Here is a 16,407-nt window from a genome sequence, read left to right on the forward strand (position 1 = left end):
CGGTGTGCGGTGCGCGATGTGCGGCATCAACATGTTGCACAAATATAAACATAAATCAATTAACATTTTTCGACCATGCCAGTGAACTACTCGGTTTTTCGGCTACCCCATCGAGTCCTTTCCTTTCTGGTCCTTGTGCCTGCAAATGCCGCGGATATGTGGTGGCCAAATTTTTTGCCAATTCGCCGGCGGCGCGAATTTACCGAATCGGTAATTTACAACAGCCGATGTCTGTGTGTGTGTGGTTGTGTGTGTGTGTGTGTAAGCAGGGAATTCCCCCAAATTTCGGAGGTGCCTACTTTTCGGCGCAGCTAATGAAATGACTTGCAGCTAAAATTAAGAAACTATTTGAAAAGTTTGGATTTAAAAGGATATTTAAACAATGAATGTGATTGCTATGTAGCTGAATATTTCTTACAATCTTTATTAAATAATGTTCTAGTTGGCATTCAAAGTGAAATTATAAAATTATAAGTAAAATAGCTGAAAGTATTACGTTAAATGAAAGTGAAATAATGAATAATAAGTACTAAATACTAATACTAAATAAATAATACTAAATACCAAATAATACTAAATACTTAATACCAAATAATACTAAATACTTAATACTAAATACCAAATAATACTAAATACTCAATACCAAATAATACTAAATAATACCAAAATATTAGTGCCCTCCTCTGCGCTTCTCAAAAGTTCTACATAAGCAAACCACTTTTTCGATGTTTTTCAAAAAAAATATACTAAATGTGAGTGAGTGGTGCAGTGATTTTAAGTGGCAGCAGAGGATACCAATAATGTGATTGCGACCTACTGGAGGAAGTGCCTGAGCTGGCTATTTCCCAGGAGCTACAACCAGCTCTCAGCTCTGACGTGGAAGAGAGGAGAGCTTGAGGAAAGGGGTGAGTACCTTTATTTTAAGAATAAAAATTATATATCAAATAATGTAAAAATAAATGCATCAGTTAAAACAAATGAACTTTGTCTTGTGCACACATCATTGAATTGAGCCTTGATTCGCTTGGCATTAGATCACTTCACTTCCATCTCAAATCTCCATTCAGACTCAATTTAACTGGCAATTAATGTATTCGGCTGCCGGCTACCGAGTTCTTCAGTTCAAGTGCCGTGCCCATTCTCAATCGCATTGCGAAAGTCCAGTATTCTGGCATTCGATCCATTGCCGAAAGTGGCAATCAGCAAAAACAACAGCAGGACAAAAGGCCGCCACACGTTGGATGTAGCCAGTGCCACGCCCCCAAATTTCTGGTCAAAGGTGGGCGTTGGGGCGTTGTGAATGGGTGGGTATGTGTGCGTATGTGTGAGAAGGCCATGTCGACACCTATTACCATTCATTGACTTTTGCCATGTCCCTGGGGTGTCATCTATGCAGGTTGCTTTGGTTTATCCTTCCACGTTGCTGCTGCTGCTGGGTATGTTGTTGTTTCTGATGTTGCGGCTGTTGTTTTTGCTGTTCTTGTTGTTGTTGCTGCTGCTGTTGTTGCTGTTGCTGCTGCTGTTCTTGTTTTTGCTGCTGCTGCTGCTATTGCCCAACGCGTTTGATTGCATTTGCAGGCGAAAACCCAACGACCGTTTGCTAATGTCCTTCGATAAAGCCGGCAAAATCAACACCACCAGCCACCAAAGGACACAAGCTCACTCCACCGCACATTTTGGGGATATGGATATGGCGATATGGGGATATGGAGATATGGGGATATGGAGATATGGGGATATGGGGATATGAGGATATGGGCCAGCCAAACAGCCAGTCAGCCAGTCAGCCATCCGTTCAGAAAGGCGACGACGACTGGTCTCCGTTTTCATTTGGTGTTTGATTGGATTTTCAATTATTCATTATTATTGGTTGCAATTTACCTGGCGGCCAGCACAGAACTCATCCTATCCAGCTGCATTGATTGCGTTCCATCAGCGAATGGAATGGAATAGAATGGCTATGGATATGGATGTTTGTCGCATCAGTTTTCCAACTCATCAAACTCCAATTGCATCATTAAACGGAATTTTTGATTTGATTTTGATTCGCCCCTCGTATAGAACAATTCACATCTTTTTGAACCTTTTCATTTGCATGCGATTGCTTTTCGTACTTGCAAACTTGATTCATTATTCTTTCAATGCGTATGTGATGATGTGCAATTGATGATCTTCCGAGATTCTTCAAAGACTTCAAAACATCAAGACTTTGGTTTTGTTTGTTACATTCAAGGCCAACGGTAGAGTTCATTGATCAATTAAATGCAAAAAGGCGAGCAAATCGAGGCTTGAAAAATTCCAGAAAATTTAATGCCGCTCCCCAAATGCGATTAAGTACCTATGTAAACAATACTCTACTCAAATACTCTATCCAAAGGCATTTGCACAAATAGAATGTTATGCATTACCATGAGGAATATAACTTTCTGTGTAAGTACTCAACATATAATATCTAATTGAAATTTTGACTACGAAATCTTAAAGATTTCTAAGGTAAAACTGACATATTTTGTCATTTTTACTCATAGAATACACTAGGTATTATTAATATATTAAGAATACATTTTTGTAATATTTCCATATATGGTTTTATAATATGAATGTTTTTGTTTTTGGCCATACGAATTCCCGTTGTTTCCCCCGTTTCCGTTTAAGGTGGACAATTATCTGCTCTACGAGAAGACAATACCCAGAATTTCAATATCGAGTGATAGGGGGGCGGGTGCGGTGAGGGGAGGGGAATGGAGAACACAAAACCAGAGACTCCAGATCGAGCCATAAAGATAAAGACTACAAAGCAAAGCAAAACGAAAAGCCAAACCCAAACCCAAACCAAAACCAAAACCAAAGCCCCGAAAAACAAGCCAAGCCACCGGACAAAGTGTTTCCGACTTTTTCGTAGATTTTTGCTGCCAGATTTTTATTGGCAGAAAGAGATAGCCAACTTCGGGATAACTGACTAACTGGCTAACTGGCCAACTGGCCGACTGGCCAACGAGATAGAAAAAGAGGCAACATTTTGATTTTTACGAGCATTTCATTTCGTTTTGCATCGGATATTTGGGGAATACTATACTCGCACATATACATAGTATACTGGTATGAGGCGGCTACTTGTCTTGGAAACCGACAAATTTCTTGTCTGATTTCGCCGGCGACAATAAATTAAGTCAAGTGTAGCATTTAATTGATTTTAATCATAGATTAAATATCGTTAAACAACAAAATCCAGGGTGTGGGGGGTCATGGCAATATAGGCCAAAGAACAATGCCCAAAAGGCCGCCGTTGCGTTGACCAATAAAGTCAACAATCAAATCAAACAATTCCCCACCCCAATCCCCATTCCCCCCCATCGAAAACCGAGCCCACAAAAGGGGCGGTGGGCGGTGGGCAGGGCAAACAAACCAATTTGTAGCAACAATAAGTTGTCGTTACTTGGTTGTTGTAATCGCTGTTTACCAATATGTAATCCTCAGAAACAACAAGAGGCCATCTCCTTGCCACATCCTCTGCGCATCCTTGTCGTCGGTTTCCAGTTTTGGCCCTGGGTTTCTGGATGCTGAATTCTGGATTTTAGATTTCGGATTTTAGATTTCAGATTTTAGGGTGCTGGCTGTTTGGTCTGCTTGCCTTGAATTTCAATTACCCCGGACTCGATTTTCAGGATATTGGCACTGCCTTTAAGGATAGCACGTTGCGGAAACTCAAATCGCAGGTAAAGAGCTTAGCACTTTGTTTCATGTAATTGGTGCTGCCTAGTTTGACATTGGAGTTTTAGTTCGAATTTATTAATGCACTAATTCATTTAATAATGCATTAATTCATTTAATAATGGATTATTTCATTTAATAAGGGATTAATTCATTTAATAATGCATTAATTCATTTAATAATGGATTAATACATTTAATAATGTATTAATTCAATTTAATAATGGATTAATTCATTAAATAAGGGATTAATTCATTAAATAATAGATTAATTCATTTAATAAAGGATTATTTCATTTAATAATGGATTAATTCATTAAATAATGGATTAATTCATTAAATAATGGATTAATTCATTTAATAATGGATTAATTCATTAAATAAGGGATTAATTCATTTAATAATGGATTAATGCATTAAATAAGGGATTACTTCATTTAATAATGGATTAATACATTTAATAATGTATTAATTCAATTTAATAATGGATTAATTCATTTAATAATGCATTAATTCATTTAATAATGGATTAATTCATTAAATAAGGGATTAATTCATTTAATAATGGATTAATTCACTTAATAAGGGATTAATTCATTTAATAATGTATTAATTTAATTTAATAATGGATTAATTCATTAAATAATGGATTAATTCATTTAAAAATGCATTAATTCATTTAATAAGGGATTAATTCATTTAATAAAGGATTAATTCATTTAATAATGGATTAATTCATTTAACAATGCATTAATTCATTTAATAAGGGATTAATTCATTAAATAATGTATTAATTCAATTTAATAATGGATTTTTGTTCGATTCTTGTACCAAATAGTGGTAGTGGTAGTGCCTAGATTAAAAACCCCTAATGAAACGCACTGTATGCATATATGCAGATATAAATTTAAACATAAGGGAGCCATGTTTGCGATGGCGGGGAGTACAGTGGGGTCGAAAGGTGAAAGCCAGGACAGTGGAAGAAAATATTCGCGTTGCTAACGAATCAAATAAATTTGTTGGTCAATTAAAAAACTGCAAAACGCGCACAATTTCCACATGTGTGGCAGCAACAACCACACAGCGCCAACAGTTTTTTTCAAATTCCCCTCTGCCACTCCCCCTTTTTCCCACGCCCATGGATGCTGCTGATTTTTGCTCTAATGGATGCCAGCGCCAAATGAAAAGCTTCGCGCGAAAAAAAGTGCATTGCAAACCAATTTTTTTCCTCTCTCTCGCTTTTTCTTACCAATTTTTTTATTTTTTATTTTTTTTGTACCATGATTCCCTGCATGGTTTCTGACTAGCTTTTGACCAAAAATTCAACTCCCTTCCGATTTTTTTGCACACAGTTTTTTATGATATTCCTTTTTTGGTCATCTTTTTCAGTTCGCATTTTTTGCACTTTTTTTTTTTTGATTATTTCTTCTATTTTTTTTTATGTTAAACTTTGGCCGTAAACTAACTTTGTCGGGTGGGGCTTGATAGTGTCTAGGGAGAATTGATGTTGCGCAGGGTGGGCTGGGCGCCTTTTTTAGATGGTGCACGAAAAAAAAATGGGGGGTAAGAGGTAGCACCAGTTCGAGCTGAGCCAGCCACGTTAGTTATTAGTCGGGGGCAACGGTGGGTTGAGTGAACATGAGAGCGGCGATAAATGTCTAGTTCAGCACTCGAGAAAAAATGCGCCGAAAACGTTGCAAGCGGAAAACATTGATAAACTAAAAGCGTCGGCGCTGCAAGGGGAACGGGGAGCGGGGAGCGGGGAGCGGGGACCCGGAAAATGTGGCATCGGAAACTACGAGTACGAGTATATAATAATCACAAGTTAGCTTCCTCTTCTGCTGCAAGCCTATGACTTATTATTTATATCAAAGCACAGAAAAGCGGTTTACTATATGTTCTTAGGTACGAACCAAAGCTCATAGATTTTCGCCCAAGCTATAAGGTATATAAGGTATATAAGGTATATAAGGTATATAGGTGTTGAACTCCATTGCGGCGATTGCTGCATGAAAATTGACATCGGCTGGCTGACCAGCGAAAACGAAAACTAAATAAAAATGCAGTGCAATTTACAGTTGGCCGAAGGGTGGGGCGTTGGGAGGTGGGTGGTGGGTGGTGCCACAACCCAGAGGAAAGTCAACGAGGTGGCGGAAAATGTAGGGGGCTTGGGAGGGAAAGCATGGAAAACTACTGCCAATTTCATGCTATGCTCTTCCTCTTTTGTTCACATCGCTCTCATCTCTTGCAGCAATCTTCTGCTGCTGCTGACTCCTGATTCTCCTAACTCTGATTCCTGATTCCCCCTTTTTTTCCCCAATGACTGCTTGTTCTAATACCCTATAAAGTACTGCTGGGTATATGTTGTTGTTTCCCAAATAATGTAAGCCACATAATTTCCATTTAATTCTAAATTTCCATTGAATTTCCATTCTGAATTCCCATTGTATCTAAATTTATTGTATTGTATTTAAAGTGTACCACATATGGAATGGAATGCACTTCTAGTTACAGGGTATGTGCCATTTGATTGCATGGCATTTTTCTGTATTTTCACTACTCTCTGCTGCGCACATTCTGATGTACTGTATGCGCTCGTTGTTTCGGCGTTTGATTAAATTTACAACAATGCTTCGTTTTGTGTAGGGAACCGCCTTCGGGTCTCTACTGCGCCTGTCCATCGAATCAATCGATAGCCAATAACCAATACCCCATGACCCGTGACCCGTGACCCGTGGCCACTAGCCAATACCAATGAGTGCCTATTATTACACACATATATCAGTGTATATATACATATATTTGTGTATAAATTGTTGCAGGCGTGGCACCGAGAGTATTTTTTTTCGTGTTTTGCAAGGAAAAATGCCGAATGACGACGGAGCACGAGGTCAACCAAAGCACCGCAATAGGAACAGGTCACGAGCTCGTCCTTGCACGCCGGAAAATCTTCTAGAGAATCACTTGCAAAAGCTTTTGGAGGAGCAGGAGCTGCTCCACAACCTGTTGGTCAGCAATCGTCCTGGAATAAAGCCGCAGTTGGAAGATCTGGGCGGCGAAAGCAACTATGAGTTCGACATCCAGGATGAGGATGGCGTTGATGAGCAATTGCCCAGCTTTAAGGTAAACGATTTAGAACGAAATTAGCTCCTATTTTTATACGTTTTCATGTCGTTGCAGTTGCAGCAGAAGTCGGTGCAGGAGGAGCAAACGGAGCTCAATAACCAACTACGTTCCGTAATTCTGGCCGAGGATGTGGAGCCATCGAGTCCTGGGAACTTGGAAGATCTGGCAACAATTCCATTACGAACATCTCCAATTCTGGCCGAAGATGTGGAGCCATCGAGTCCTCCGAAATTTGAAGATCTGCCAACAATTCCATTACGAAGATATCCAATTCTGGCCGAGGATGTGGAGCCATCGAGTCCTGGGAACTTGGAAGATCTGGCAACAATTCCATTACGAACATATTCAATTCTGGCCGAGGATGTGGAGCCATCGAGTCCTCCGAAATTTGAAGATCTGCCAACAATTCCATTACGAAGATATCCAATTCTGGCCGAGGATGTGGAGCCATCGAGTCCTCCAAACTATGAGGATCTACCAACAATTCTATTACGAACATCTCCAATTCTGGCCGAAGATGTGGAGACATCGAGTCCTGGGAACTTGGAAGATCTGGCAACAATTCCATTACGAACATATCCAATTCTGGCTGAAGATGTGGAGCCATCGAGTCCTCCAAACTATGAGGATCTACCAACAATTCCATTACGAACATATCCAATTCTGGCCGAAGATGTGGAGCCATCGAGTCCTCCGAAATTTGAAGATCTGCCAACAATTCCATTACGAAGATATCCAATTCTGGCCGAAGATGTGGAGCCATCGAGTCCTCCAAACTATGAGGATCTACCAACAATTCTATTACGAACATCTCCAATTCTGGCCGAAGATGTGGAGCCATCGAGTCCTCCAAACTATGAGGATCTACCAACAATTCCATTACGAACGTCATCTCCAAACTATGAGGATCTAAGGACAATTTCCTCTCGAGCGACTCCAATTCTGGCCGAGGATGTGGACTCATCGAGTCCTCCGAAATTTGAAGATCTGCCAAGAATTCCCTCACGAACGTATCCATATCGAACCAGGAACCACAGCTTGATCCCGCTGCCCATCACAGTGGGCAGCTGCACACCACCCAAGGTCATAGGTCAGGGCTTCGATACGCCCTTTCACTACCCCGAGTTTGTTGCCAAAAACGAGCGAAGTCGTGTAAAGTGTGAGTAAACCCATGAATTAAAATCAATCAAACACGAGTTATTAATGACTATCGTTCGATTTGATAGACATCTTCAGTTTGGTGGACAGTCTGGCATTGCAAATGAAGCGATCACTCAAGCTAAACAAGCATTCGATGGCCGAGGAAGCCGTGGAAAAGGCAGCCACTGGAGCTGTGCCCAAAGCCAGGCGCAAACAGAAACTCCAAATAGATCGAGTGGGCCATGCCAAGTACACGATCACTGTCAATTCTCGTTTAAAGGAGCCCAAGCCACACAATCAGTCCAGTGAGTCAGATAAGTAAAACAAACAGCAAATCATTTTCATTTATGAAAGCTCCTTCTTCGACACCGTAGAACACCATCGTTTGGCCAGGAGTAAGGTGCATTCGCATAACAAATTGCCGGAGATACTCGATATCGATTGTGAGTTCGGAATGGAGTTTATTGAAAAGTTTCGTGCCAACAAGGTTCGAGATGAAAGCAGAGCCGAGCCCGTAAACGTATCCGTATCTGAAAGTGGCCAAGAAAAACAGGTTGATAGTGCGGATGCTAAGGAAAAGGAAGTGCCCCAGATCGACGAAGGTTATTTTGGTGCACTTAGCAATAACAGACTTCATAATATTTCTTTTTATTTAGAATGTAATGAAAGTGAGATAACTATTACACCGAACTCGGATTTCTCAAGCGAACTCTCATTTCTTGAGCTTGCGATGGCCGAAGCATTCAAAAAGCAGCGAAGACATAAGAAGAAAAACTACAGCTTCATTTCGCGACCAAGTACACCCATCACCAGACCGACTACGCCCATCAACGATGATGTGCCCAGTACATCGGCAGAGGCAAAGTTCTATCAGCAGTTAAGAGGTCAATCGGAGCCCGAGAAAAGCGAATCAAATGTCTTAAACACATGGCAGCTGCTAAGGGCCAGAGGTAAGTCACTAGTAACTATTTCAATTACATTCATTCCCAAAAAAGAGACTTTGCGATGGCCGCAGGACCGCCACCATTGCAGGATTGGCAATGGAATATCGTTCTGTTTATGAGGAATTTTAATAAAGAAAAGAGACGAAGGGAGCGCCTAGCAAATAAGGACACAACTTCCAATCCGGAACCCGTGAGTAAGCTGAGTAAACTGAGAAAACTGAAGGAAAGAGAGCTGCGTAGAAACGAACTGCGACGGAAATACTCGTATGTGCCCATAGAAAGGCCAAAAATACGCCCCAAGTTCTATAAAGCCATTAAAGAGCAAAAGGAATGGTTAAAGGCGGAACAAGACTTTAAAAAAGTTCAGTATCTAACATTCTACAGACCACAAGATCTCTACGAGCCCGAGATCAAATGGTCGAAAAAGCAACTGCATGCCATGCGACGCAGATTGTTCAATGTTGTCCCTAGAAGACCGATAGAACCCTGGCCCATTCCGAAAACCATAGAGCCTGAACTGCCTGTTGAGGAAGAGGTCGCAGTTGAAGAGCCACCCGAGGATCAGAAACCTGATCCTGATCCTGATCCTGATTCTGTTCCTGGTCCCAACGTTCCAGTAGACAGGGGTCAGCGGTTGAAGAATCTGCTCATGGACGAAGAGCGCCTAAATCAACATCTGAAGCTGAAGCACTTGGTGCTACCAGAGGATCCGGTAAAAGCCATCTACCTGCCCCTTTTCCATCGCCACAAGACTTTGAAATACTTTCATAAGAAACAAAAGCCATCGGCTCATTGGAAGAGCACTACTAGCTCCACTGCTTGGCGCCATAGAAAAACTAGTTGGATTTTGCCCCAAACCAGATCGTCAGCTTCATTTAGTACTCTATTCTACGATGCCAAGCACTCGCCGTCGGACTTAAACGATTCGCATGACGATTTCCTCACCAGCAATGAAGGCGTTCTGGGCTTCAACGAGTTGGAAGATCCATTTGACAAGCCAATTGCAATGGATGCAGCCGAAGAACGTGTGGATTTCAGGAGGTTCATCGACATAGACTTCGTATCGCGACACATCCTGCAGCTAATGTCGAACATGAAGCCTAAGAATAAGAGCAATCTTATCGAGATTCAGCCGCAGATCACCAACTACATGGAGCACTTCTACTGGACGCATTTAACGCACGATGGTCTGTACTTTCATTGGTTCGTCAGCGAGGGTTTCTTTCCGGCTCACTATCTCACCGAGGTGAAGACTGCCAAGGAGCTGGAGGTCATACCGCATTGCCAGCTGGACAGGGATATTATGCGGTATATAGATGTGGTAAATGACGTGAATGCGAAGAGAATCAAGTTAACCAGACAAATGGCGCACCTCATGGTGACCGCCTACTTTCGCGTTCTATGCCACAGAGCCCAGTTGGCCACGTGCCCCATCAAGGATAGATGTTTGCTGCGATGTCGCTTTGCCATCTCGATGGTGGAGCTCTATCAGCAGGAGCGAGGTCGACACATATTGCGAGATCGGGTCGATTGCTGGCGCCTCATGAAGTGGGCCCTCAAGCACGAGAGTCGCGTCAAGCAGCTGTACGATGAGCCCTTGTACTATGCCGGGGAACGGGCCAGCATCCATAGCTGCCTGGTGATGCGTACCCCCAACTTGGAGTCCTTCAAGGAGTTCTATCGTCGCCAGGTGCTGCCCAAGCCGGATGCACTCGCCATCAATCCCGTGTTCAACAAAATCAGGCGTTATCCGATCAATCGCAAGGATCCTTCTGCCACTTTTGTGTGCCCCATTCCCGGTTGCCAAACGGGTCTGAACTCGAAAATACTGATGGCGCACTTCTTGAGCGATCACTGTCGCCGTTTGGAGGAACTTTGGCTCACGGATCGCATGGTGCTGCTGTTCTATCCCAGTTCCTATCCCCCCAATCAAGTCTACTGCATTTGCGTGATCGCCTTGCTGACGCGGATGCCCAGCCAGAAGGTGCCGATACCGCAGAATATACTGAACGAGGACTTACCCTCGAAATATCTATACTTTATTGAGCACGGAGCTTGTTTCCTCATGTTCGCGCCGGTTTCGAGATTTATCATTGAGGGAAAGACGGAGCCAAGTCCGGTTGCTCGTGAAAAATGTGCCAAAAGGCATCCAGACACTGTGTTCATCTTTTGGCTGGCCATTGCCGATTACGAACTCAAGGATGTGGGCTGTCGACTGCTTGTGTATTGCCAGGATCACTGTGTCAGGGGTAAATCCCCATCGACGTTTGTCAAAATGTCCGAGTTCAAAGGGGTGACCCATTTGCTAACGACTCAACCAGATTGCTATCTGGCCATCGATTATGGGACCATGGCCACGCTGACCAAGGACTTCAGGGAGATGCTCTTCATCGAGGTGCGATACGTTAATAAGTTGTTGGAAGACGCCAACAACTCTGGTGATGAGTTTTTCTATGAATACTACAGGGAGGTTAGATCTTAGATTTATTGTAATCCTTTCCATGCATATACTCAAGCTTATCAACTTATCGTTTTTATTTTCCATTTCATTGCAGGACCCGTGAAAAAGGCAACTTGAAGCATATGTGCACTAAATCTGGATTGCATATTTGCATATATTTTAAACATATTTTATATGCCTTAATGGCAGTTTATATCGAATAAAAAAAAAACACTTTTGGTGGCGGGTATCAAAATGAAATGTACTTTTTATTTTGGTGCGAAGGGGAGCCAAACCTTTAGTTTATTTATTATCATTTAATATTTTGCTATCGCCAGTAAAGCAATCAAAGCCAAAAAAAAAAAAAGAAAAACAAAATGGAAAATGGAAAATTTAAAATAAGCAAAGCGTGGCAGCAAATCAAAAAACAATTACGCGGCAAATGACATTATCAAATGTCAAATGTCATGTTCCCAATTTTTTGCTCCCCAATTTTTTGATGTTGCTTGGTATCTTGTATCTGGAAGAGCTCGCGTATCTGAAATGCCGAGTAACTCGCACTGAAATGCAAAGCAGCCAAAAAAGAGAGCGCATCAAATTTGTTCGAGGCAATTTTTCAATTCATTGAAGTGGAATTCATAGAAAGCCGTGGACTTCGGCGACTCCGGACTTTGGATACTAAGCGCCACTTGACTTCTGGCTTCTGACTTGTGACCCCAAAATCCCCTGTAAACGAAAGCTCCCTTGGGTGAGGGGATGGGAGGGGAGGGGGTGGAGTATCTGAAATCAAAATCAAGATTTTTGATTCTTTTATACACGCGCATTATACTCGTACACCCCTCTTTCCCTCTACCGATACAAATTGGGGGCAGGGAAGTTTACTTTGTTTGCTGGGGTTTCTTTTATTCGCTTGAAATTGGCTTTAAGAGCGTTGTTTGTAAATAAATCTGTGATGCCTTTGTATTGCCTTTTTTATTTCTACATTATTGGTTCGTGAGCATTGAGCAAAGTCAACCGATAGCTGCTTGAAAATGTAAATACAATTTGAGTTGGCTCCGCATTCTGTACTTATAATTGTATAGTATCACGCATTCTATACAAACAATTAAGCAGTTGTGTGAAAAGCGTTTCTCCCAGTGTAGCTGACTTATTGCGGTTACTTGAGGACATCCTTGGACACCAGATGAGCGTCCATGGCAGCCAATGTCCCACCTGGATCTAAGATTCTACGATTCCATATGTATGGCTCGACCTATTTGGCCTGATATTGATGACCTCGCATTTATCTCTCGTGAAGGTTGAAAAATCGCCCTGACAATGACCCTGTACCGAATGTCCTGGCCTCTAATGAAAGTCAACACGCAGGACTGTGAACTAATGACCTGCGGGATGGCCAGTGGGTGGTATCCGTCTGTCATCAATCGAAATGAAAACCCAGCGGAGAGCATTTGCTCAGTTTTGAATATGTCGATTACGAGAGACGTTTATTGATTGCGAACTTCCACTTACATCAAACTAAAAGAAAAACTATTAGTAGTAAATGGGGCTTTTGGCCAAAGACAACGCACATATGTCACAACCGAGGCGCAAGTTACAGGGGAAAAAATGAAAAATGATCTCGGCGCAGAAATGGCGTGAAACGGGAGACCATTGGAGGGTTAACGCCGCTTGCCGGGCACTTTTGGGTTAAGAGTGGGGGTGCATTCACTAGCGAGGTATGTGTGTTGTCTTATAGGTAAGCGATTACTATTTGATATAGATTGTAAAATTTACAGAAATTCACAGAAGTTGTAAAATTTATTAAAAATCAATAAATCGCTTAAAGCATATAAAAATCAACCAAGTTATTAATCAATTATGCTGGCATAATTAAATCCCACACCGCTTGCATACTAACATAAAATCTGTGTAAACTTGGAATTTTATTATTACTTTGTGGAATCTTTATACCTTAGATATATCGCCAGAGTTGAACATCTCTAATGTACATACATAACACACATAGGTGTGTTGGCATCCGTTCAATTGCCATAATATATCTGTCACATGTCGAATGTGTCAGCGTGAATGCGGAGTAGGAAAAGTAGTGGGATCATCCACCATTAACCATTACCAACCACCACCACCACCACCACCACCCACGGAATCACCCACCTCCTGCACCACACATCATCATCTGTGTGCCACCACCCACTGGGCGGTGTGCGGATCTCCTTGACGGTCGGTCAGCTGTCATTAATATTTATTATGTCACATGCATGCGCCGGGGACCAAAACATCGACTTTGACTCCCGGATACGGATACGGGGATACGAGGATACGGATCCGGTTTCCAGGTCCAACTTTGTGCCGGACTCGCAGCCAAAAGTACGTGCCCGAGCAGCTGGCCAATAAGTTAGGGGCCAAAGGTTTTTAATATTTTAATAAGCCACATGAAAATTCGCAGTTCTTTAAACTGAACTGAAATGAGAATGACTATCAGAAAGTTCCTCTATCAATTCCCGATATGTATATTTCTTTATGGCTAATTCTGGCACCTGAATCGTGATCCTGGCCATAATAAGTAGAGTTGCGTCCGGCAGCACAATGGGCTCATTAGCCGTTTAATGGAATATGTAATGTGCATGGGCCGAGTTGATAAAGTGATGACGAGTGGCCAGTGGTCTGGTTGCTTCCATGGTGGTGGTTGATAGACAACGAAGTCTGCCAGTTTGCCCAGTCTGCCCCCGAAAACTAACGAACTAATCCAATATTTTTATTACGAAATGCCATTAAGGGTCATTGAATATTGTGGCATAATAAATAAATGGCCTGGCCACAGTGTACCGCATATATATATATTTATTTATATATATATGTAGTACGTGGATGTGGGTATGAGTATAATCCTAGCTATCAACGGCATCATTATTCAAAGACGGATTTAGCGGTATAATACATATGGGAATGGATTTGCTGTGGGGGGAGGGCGGGAGTATGAAAAACTTTGACACACATACATCAAAGCATCTTAAGTGCGGGGCAAAAGCAGAAGTTGACTGCTCTAAAAGCGATTTCTCTGCCTGTCTTAAATGTGCCAACGAAGCCATTTTCATTAATAGCAAAATCCTGGCTGTGCGTTTTGGGAGTAAACGGAGGATGGCAAATCCTTTTTAGTCTCTAGCCACTTGCCAATTGAAAATGAGGCATCTGCCAGTATGCGCAATATTTCTCGTTCTCGTTCTTTTTCACTCCTTCTACTTTTTCTTTTTTTTGCCTTTCAAGGCGACTAGCCATTAATAAGCCAGTTCACACCCAAACACCTGACGCCCTTGGCTCACCTTTGGCAGCACCACCCACAAGTCCACATGCTCACCACCATAGACCATAGACCATAGCATACACCACATACCATACCATACCATATCATACCATATCACCCCTTTTCCTGGTTAGCCACTCAAGGACCAACACGGCCAACGTGCGCTTAATTAGTCCGTTTTGTTTAAAACGATTCTGATGACCATGGAGCTGATGATGATTCTCGTGTTCCCCATTTACGTTCGCATATAACTTGTGTGCATATTCAGATAAATGCATGTACACATGCTTATATATGTTTGCCCCTTTTTCCATACTCTTTCTGTGAGTTGCATGCTTTCTGGGCGCACTTTTGAACCAATTTTCTTCTTTCTACTTTTCTTTTTAGCTACACGCACTTGTGTCTTAGGTATTAAGTTTTTGAAATTACCCTGGTATACACCTGAGGTATAGGTACCATTTGTAAGAGTATCCTTTGAGTCGTAGCAAACTTTTTGATTCCTTCAGATTTTTTTTGCCACCTCACTTCCTGCAGGAGCTGCTTGTTTGCCAGCAATTCAATTTGCCGGCTTTCTATACTCATACGCCCAATGTTATGTATTTTTTTTCTGGCTTTTTCTGTTTTTTATTTTATTTTTTTTTTTGCATTTTCCATGCCGGTCATTTCTCCCACTTTTCACTTTTCCACCGCGCCTTTCTTTCTTTTCGCCCGTGTTTGCGTATGTTAATCGAAATGTTTGGCGGCCTGAATGGGTTGCGCTGAGTATACGTGCATATGCACATACATATATGGATGTATTTTTGTATTTTTTTTTCCCCCACATCGCACATGTGTAACGCGGCTTTGTTTAACATTAAATGGAGGTTAATACCTGGCAGCACGTCCAGCGTCCAGTGTCCAGTGTCCAGTGTCCAGTTTGCCGCGGAAAGGGTCAAGTGCAGCATCAAAACAGAAGGGTTGTGCGATGTGTGTTCGCATCTGCAGTTTTGCAGGATGCGATGGTGGGGCTGGGATCCTGGAGAGCCTGGGATGCCTGGGAAGCCTGGGGAGCCTGGGAAGCCTGGACGACCGGGGCTAATGTTATTGCCACCACATTTGATTGTTGTCCATTTTCCCGGCGCCTGCGGCACTTTTTGCAGTCCGCCTCGTGGCCCCCAAAGCATTTTCGATTGTTTGCAAATAGCCGAGTGATTTTACGGTTAATTGATTTTAAAGCGATTTCGCTTAAATGTTATCTCTGCATTGTTGTTATTGCGACTCCATCGCTGGATTTTGATTGTGATGCTGCGAGTGGATCACTTGGGATTGGCAGTGCGGTTTGTTTGAGGTTTTGGGCATTTTTTTTATTGTGTGTCTGCTTACATTTAAACGATTTTCCTCCGCTGTCGTTGTAATTAAAATGCAAGGTGTGGGTATAAATTATGCATATGGTTACTTTGTACTTTACTTTTACCCATTTTTTCTTTTTGTGACAAGGTGTTTCTAAAGCCTGCCAGTTGCTCTTTATATGAGCTGCACCCACACTTAATTGTTTCATATCGACAGCATCAATTATGGCGTGTCCTGGGGAAATGTTTACCCAGCCCACTGGAAATTAGAAACCATCCACCTAAGTGAGCAACTCAGTTTCTGGCCTAGATTGTGCTTGTGTGTTCATTAAAACAATAAAAAGAACACACGCCCAAATACAAATACAAATACAAATACAGATACAAATACAGATGCGGATGCGGATACAGATACAGA

At 42.0% G+C, this 16,407-nt stretch overlaps 1 protein-coding gene across 3 annotated transcripts in view; it reads left to right on the forward strand.

Annotated features, from left to right (window-relative positions):
• Window positions 1–11,616, forward strand: part of LOC120456589 — a 45,719-nt gene extending 34,103 nt beyond the window's left edge. For 2 of the 3 annotated variants that reach the window (XM_039643497.2, XM_039643498.2), the window contains exons 3-9: window positions 6,533–6,833; window positions 6,891–7,995; window positions 8,063–8,281; window positions 8,351–8,578; window positions 8,633–8,926; window positions 8,992–11,390; window positions 11,476–11,616. In XM_039643497.2, the coding sequence (XP_039499431.1) occupies window positions 6,576–6,833; window positions 6,891–7,995; window positions 8,063–8,281; window positions 8,351–8,578; window positions 8,633–8,926; window positions 8,992–11,390; window positions 11,476–11,484 (4,512 nt within the window). In that variant the 5' untranslated portion in view covers window positions 6,533–6,575 and the 3' untranslated portion in view covers window positions 11,485–11,616. The remainder of the gene's footprint in view (window positions 1–6,532; window positions 6,834–6,890; window positions 7,996–8,062; window positions 8,282–8,350; window positions 8,579–8,632; window positions 8,927–8,991; window positions 11,391–11,475) is intronic. The other variant, XM_039643499.1, reaches the window with a different exon arrangement.
• Window positions 11,617–16,407: the final 4,791 nt, after the last annotated feature.

Source organism: Drosophila santomea, chromosome X (genome assembly GCF_016746245.2).
Source record: "Drosophila santomea strain STO CAGO 1482 chromosome X, Prin_Dsan_1.1, whole genome shotgun sequence".
Classification (NCBI taxonomy): Eukaryota; Metazoa; Arthropoda; class Insecta; order Diptera; family Drosophilidae; genus Drosophila; species Drosophila santomea.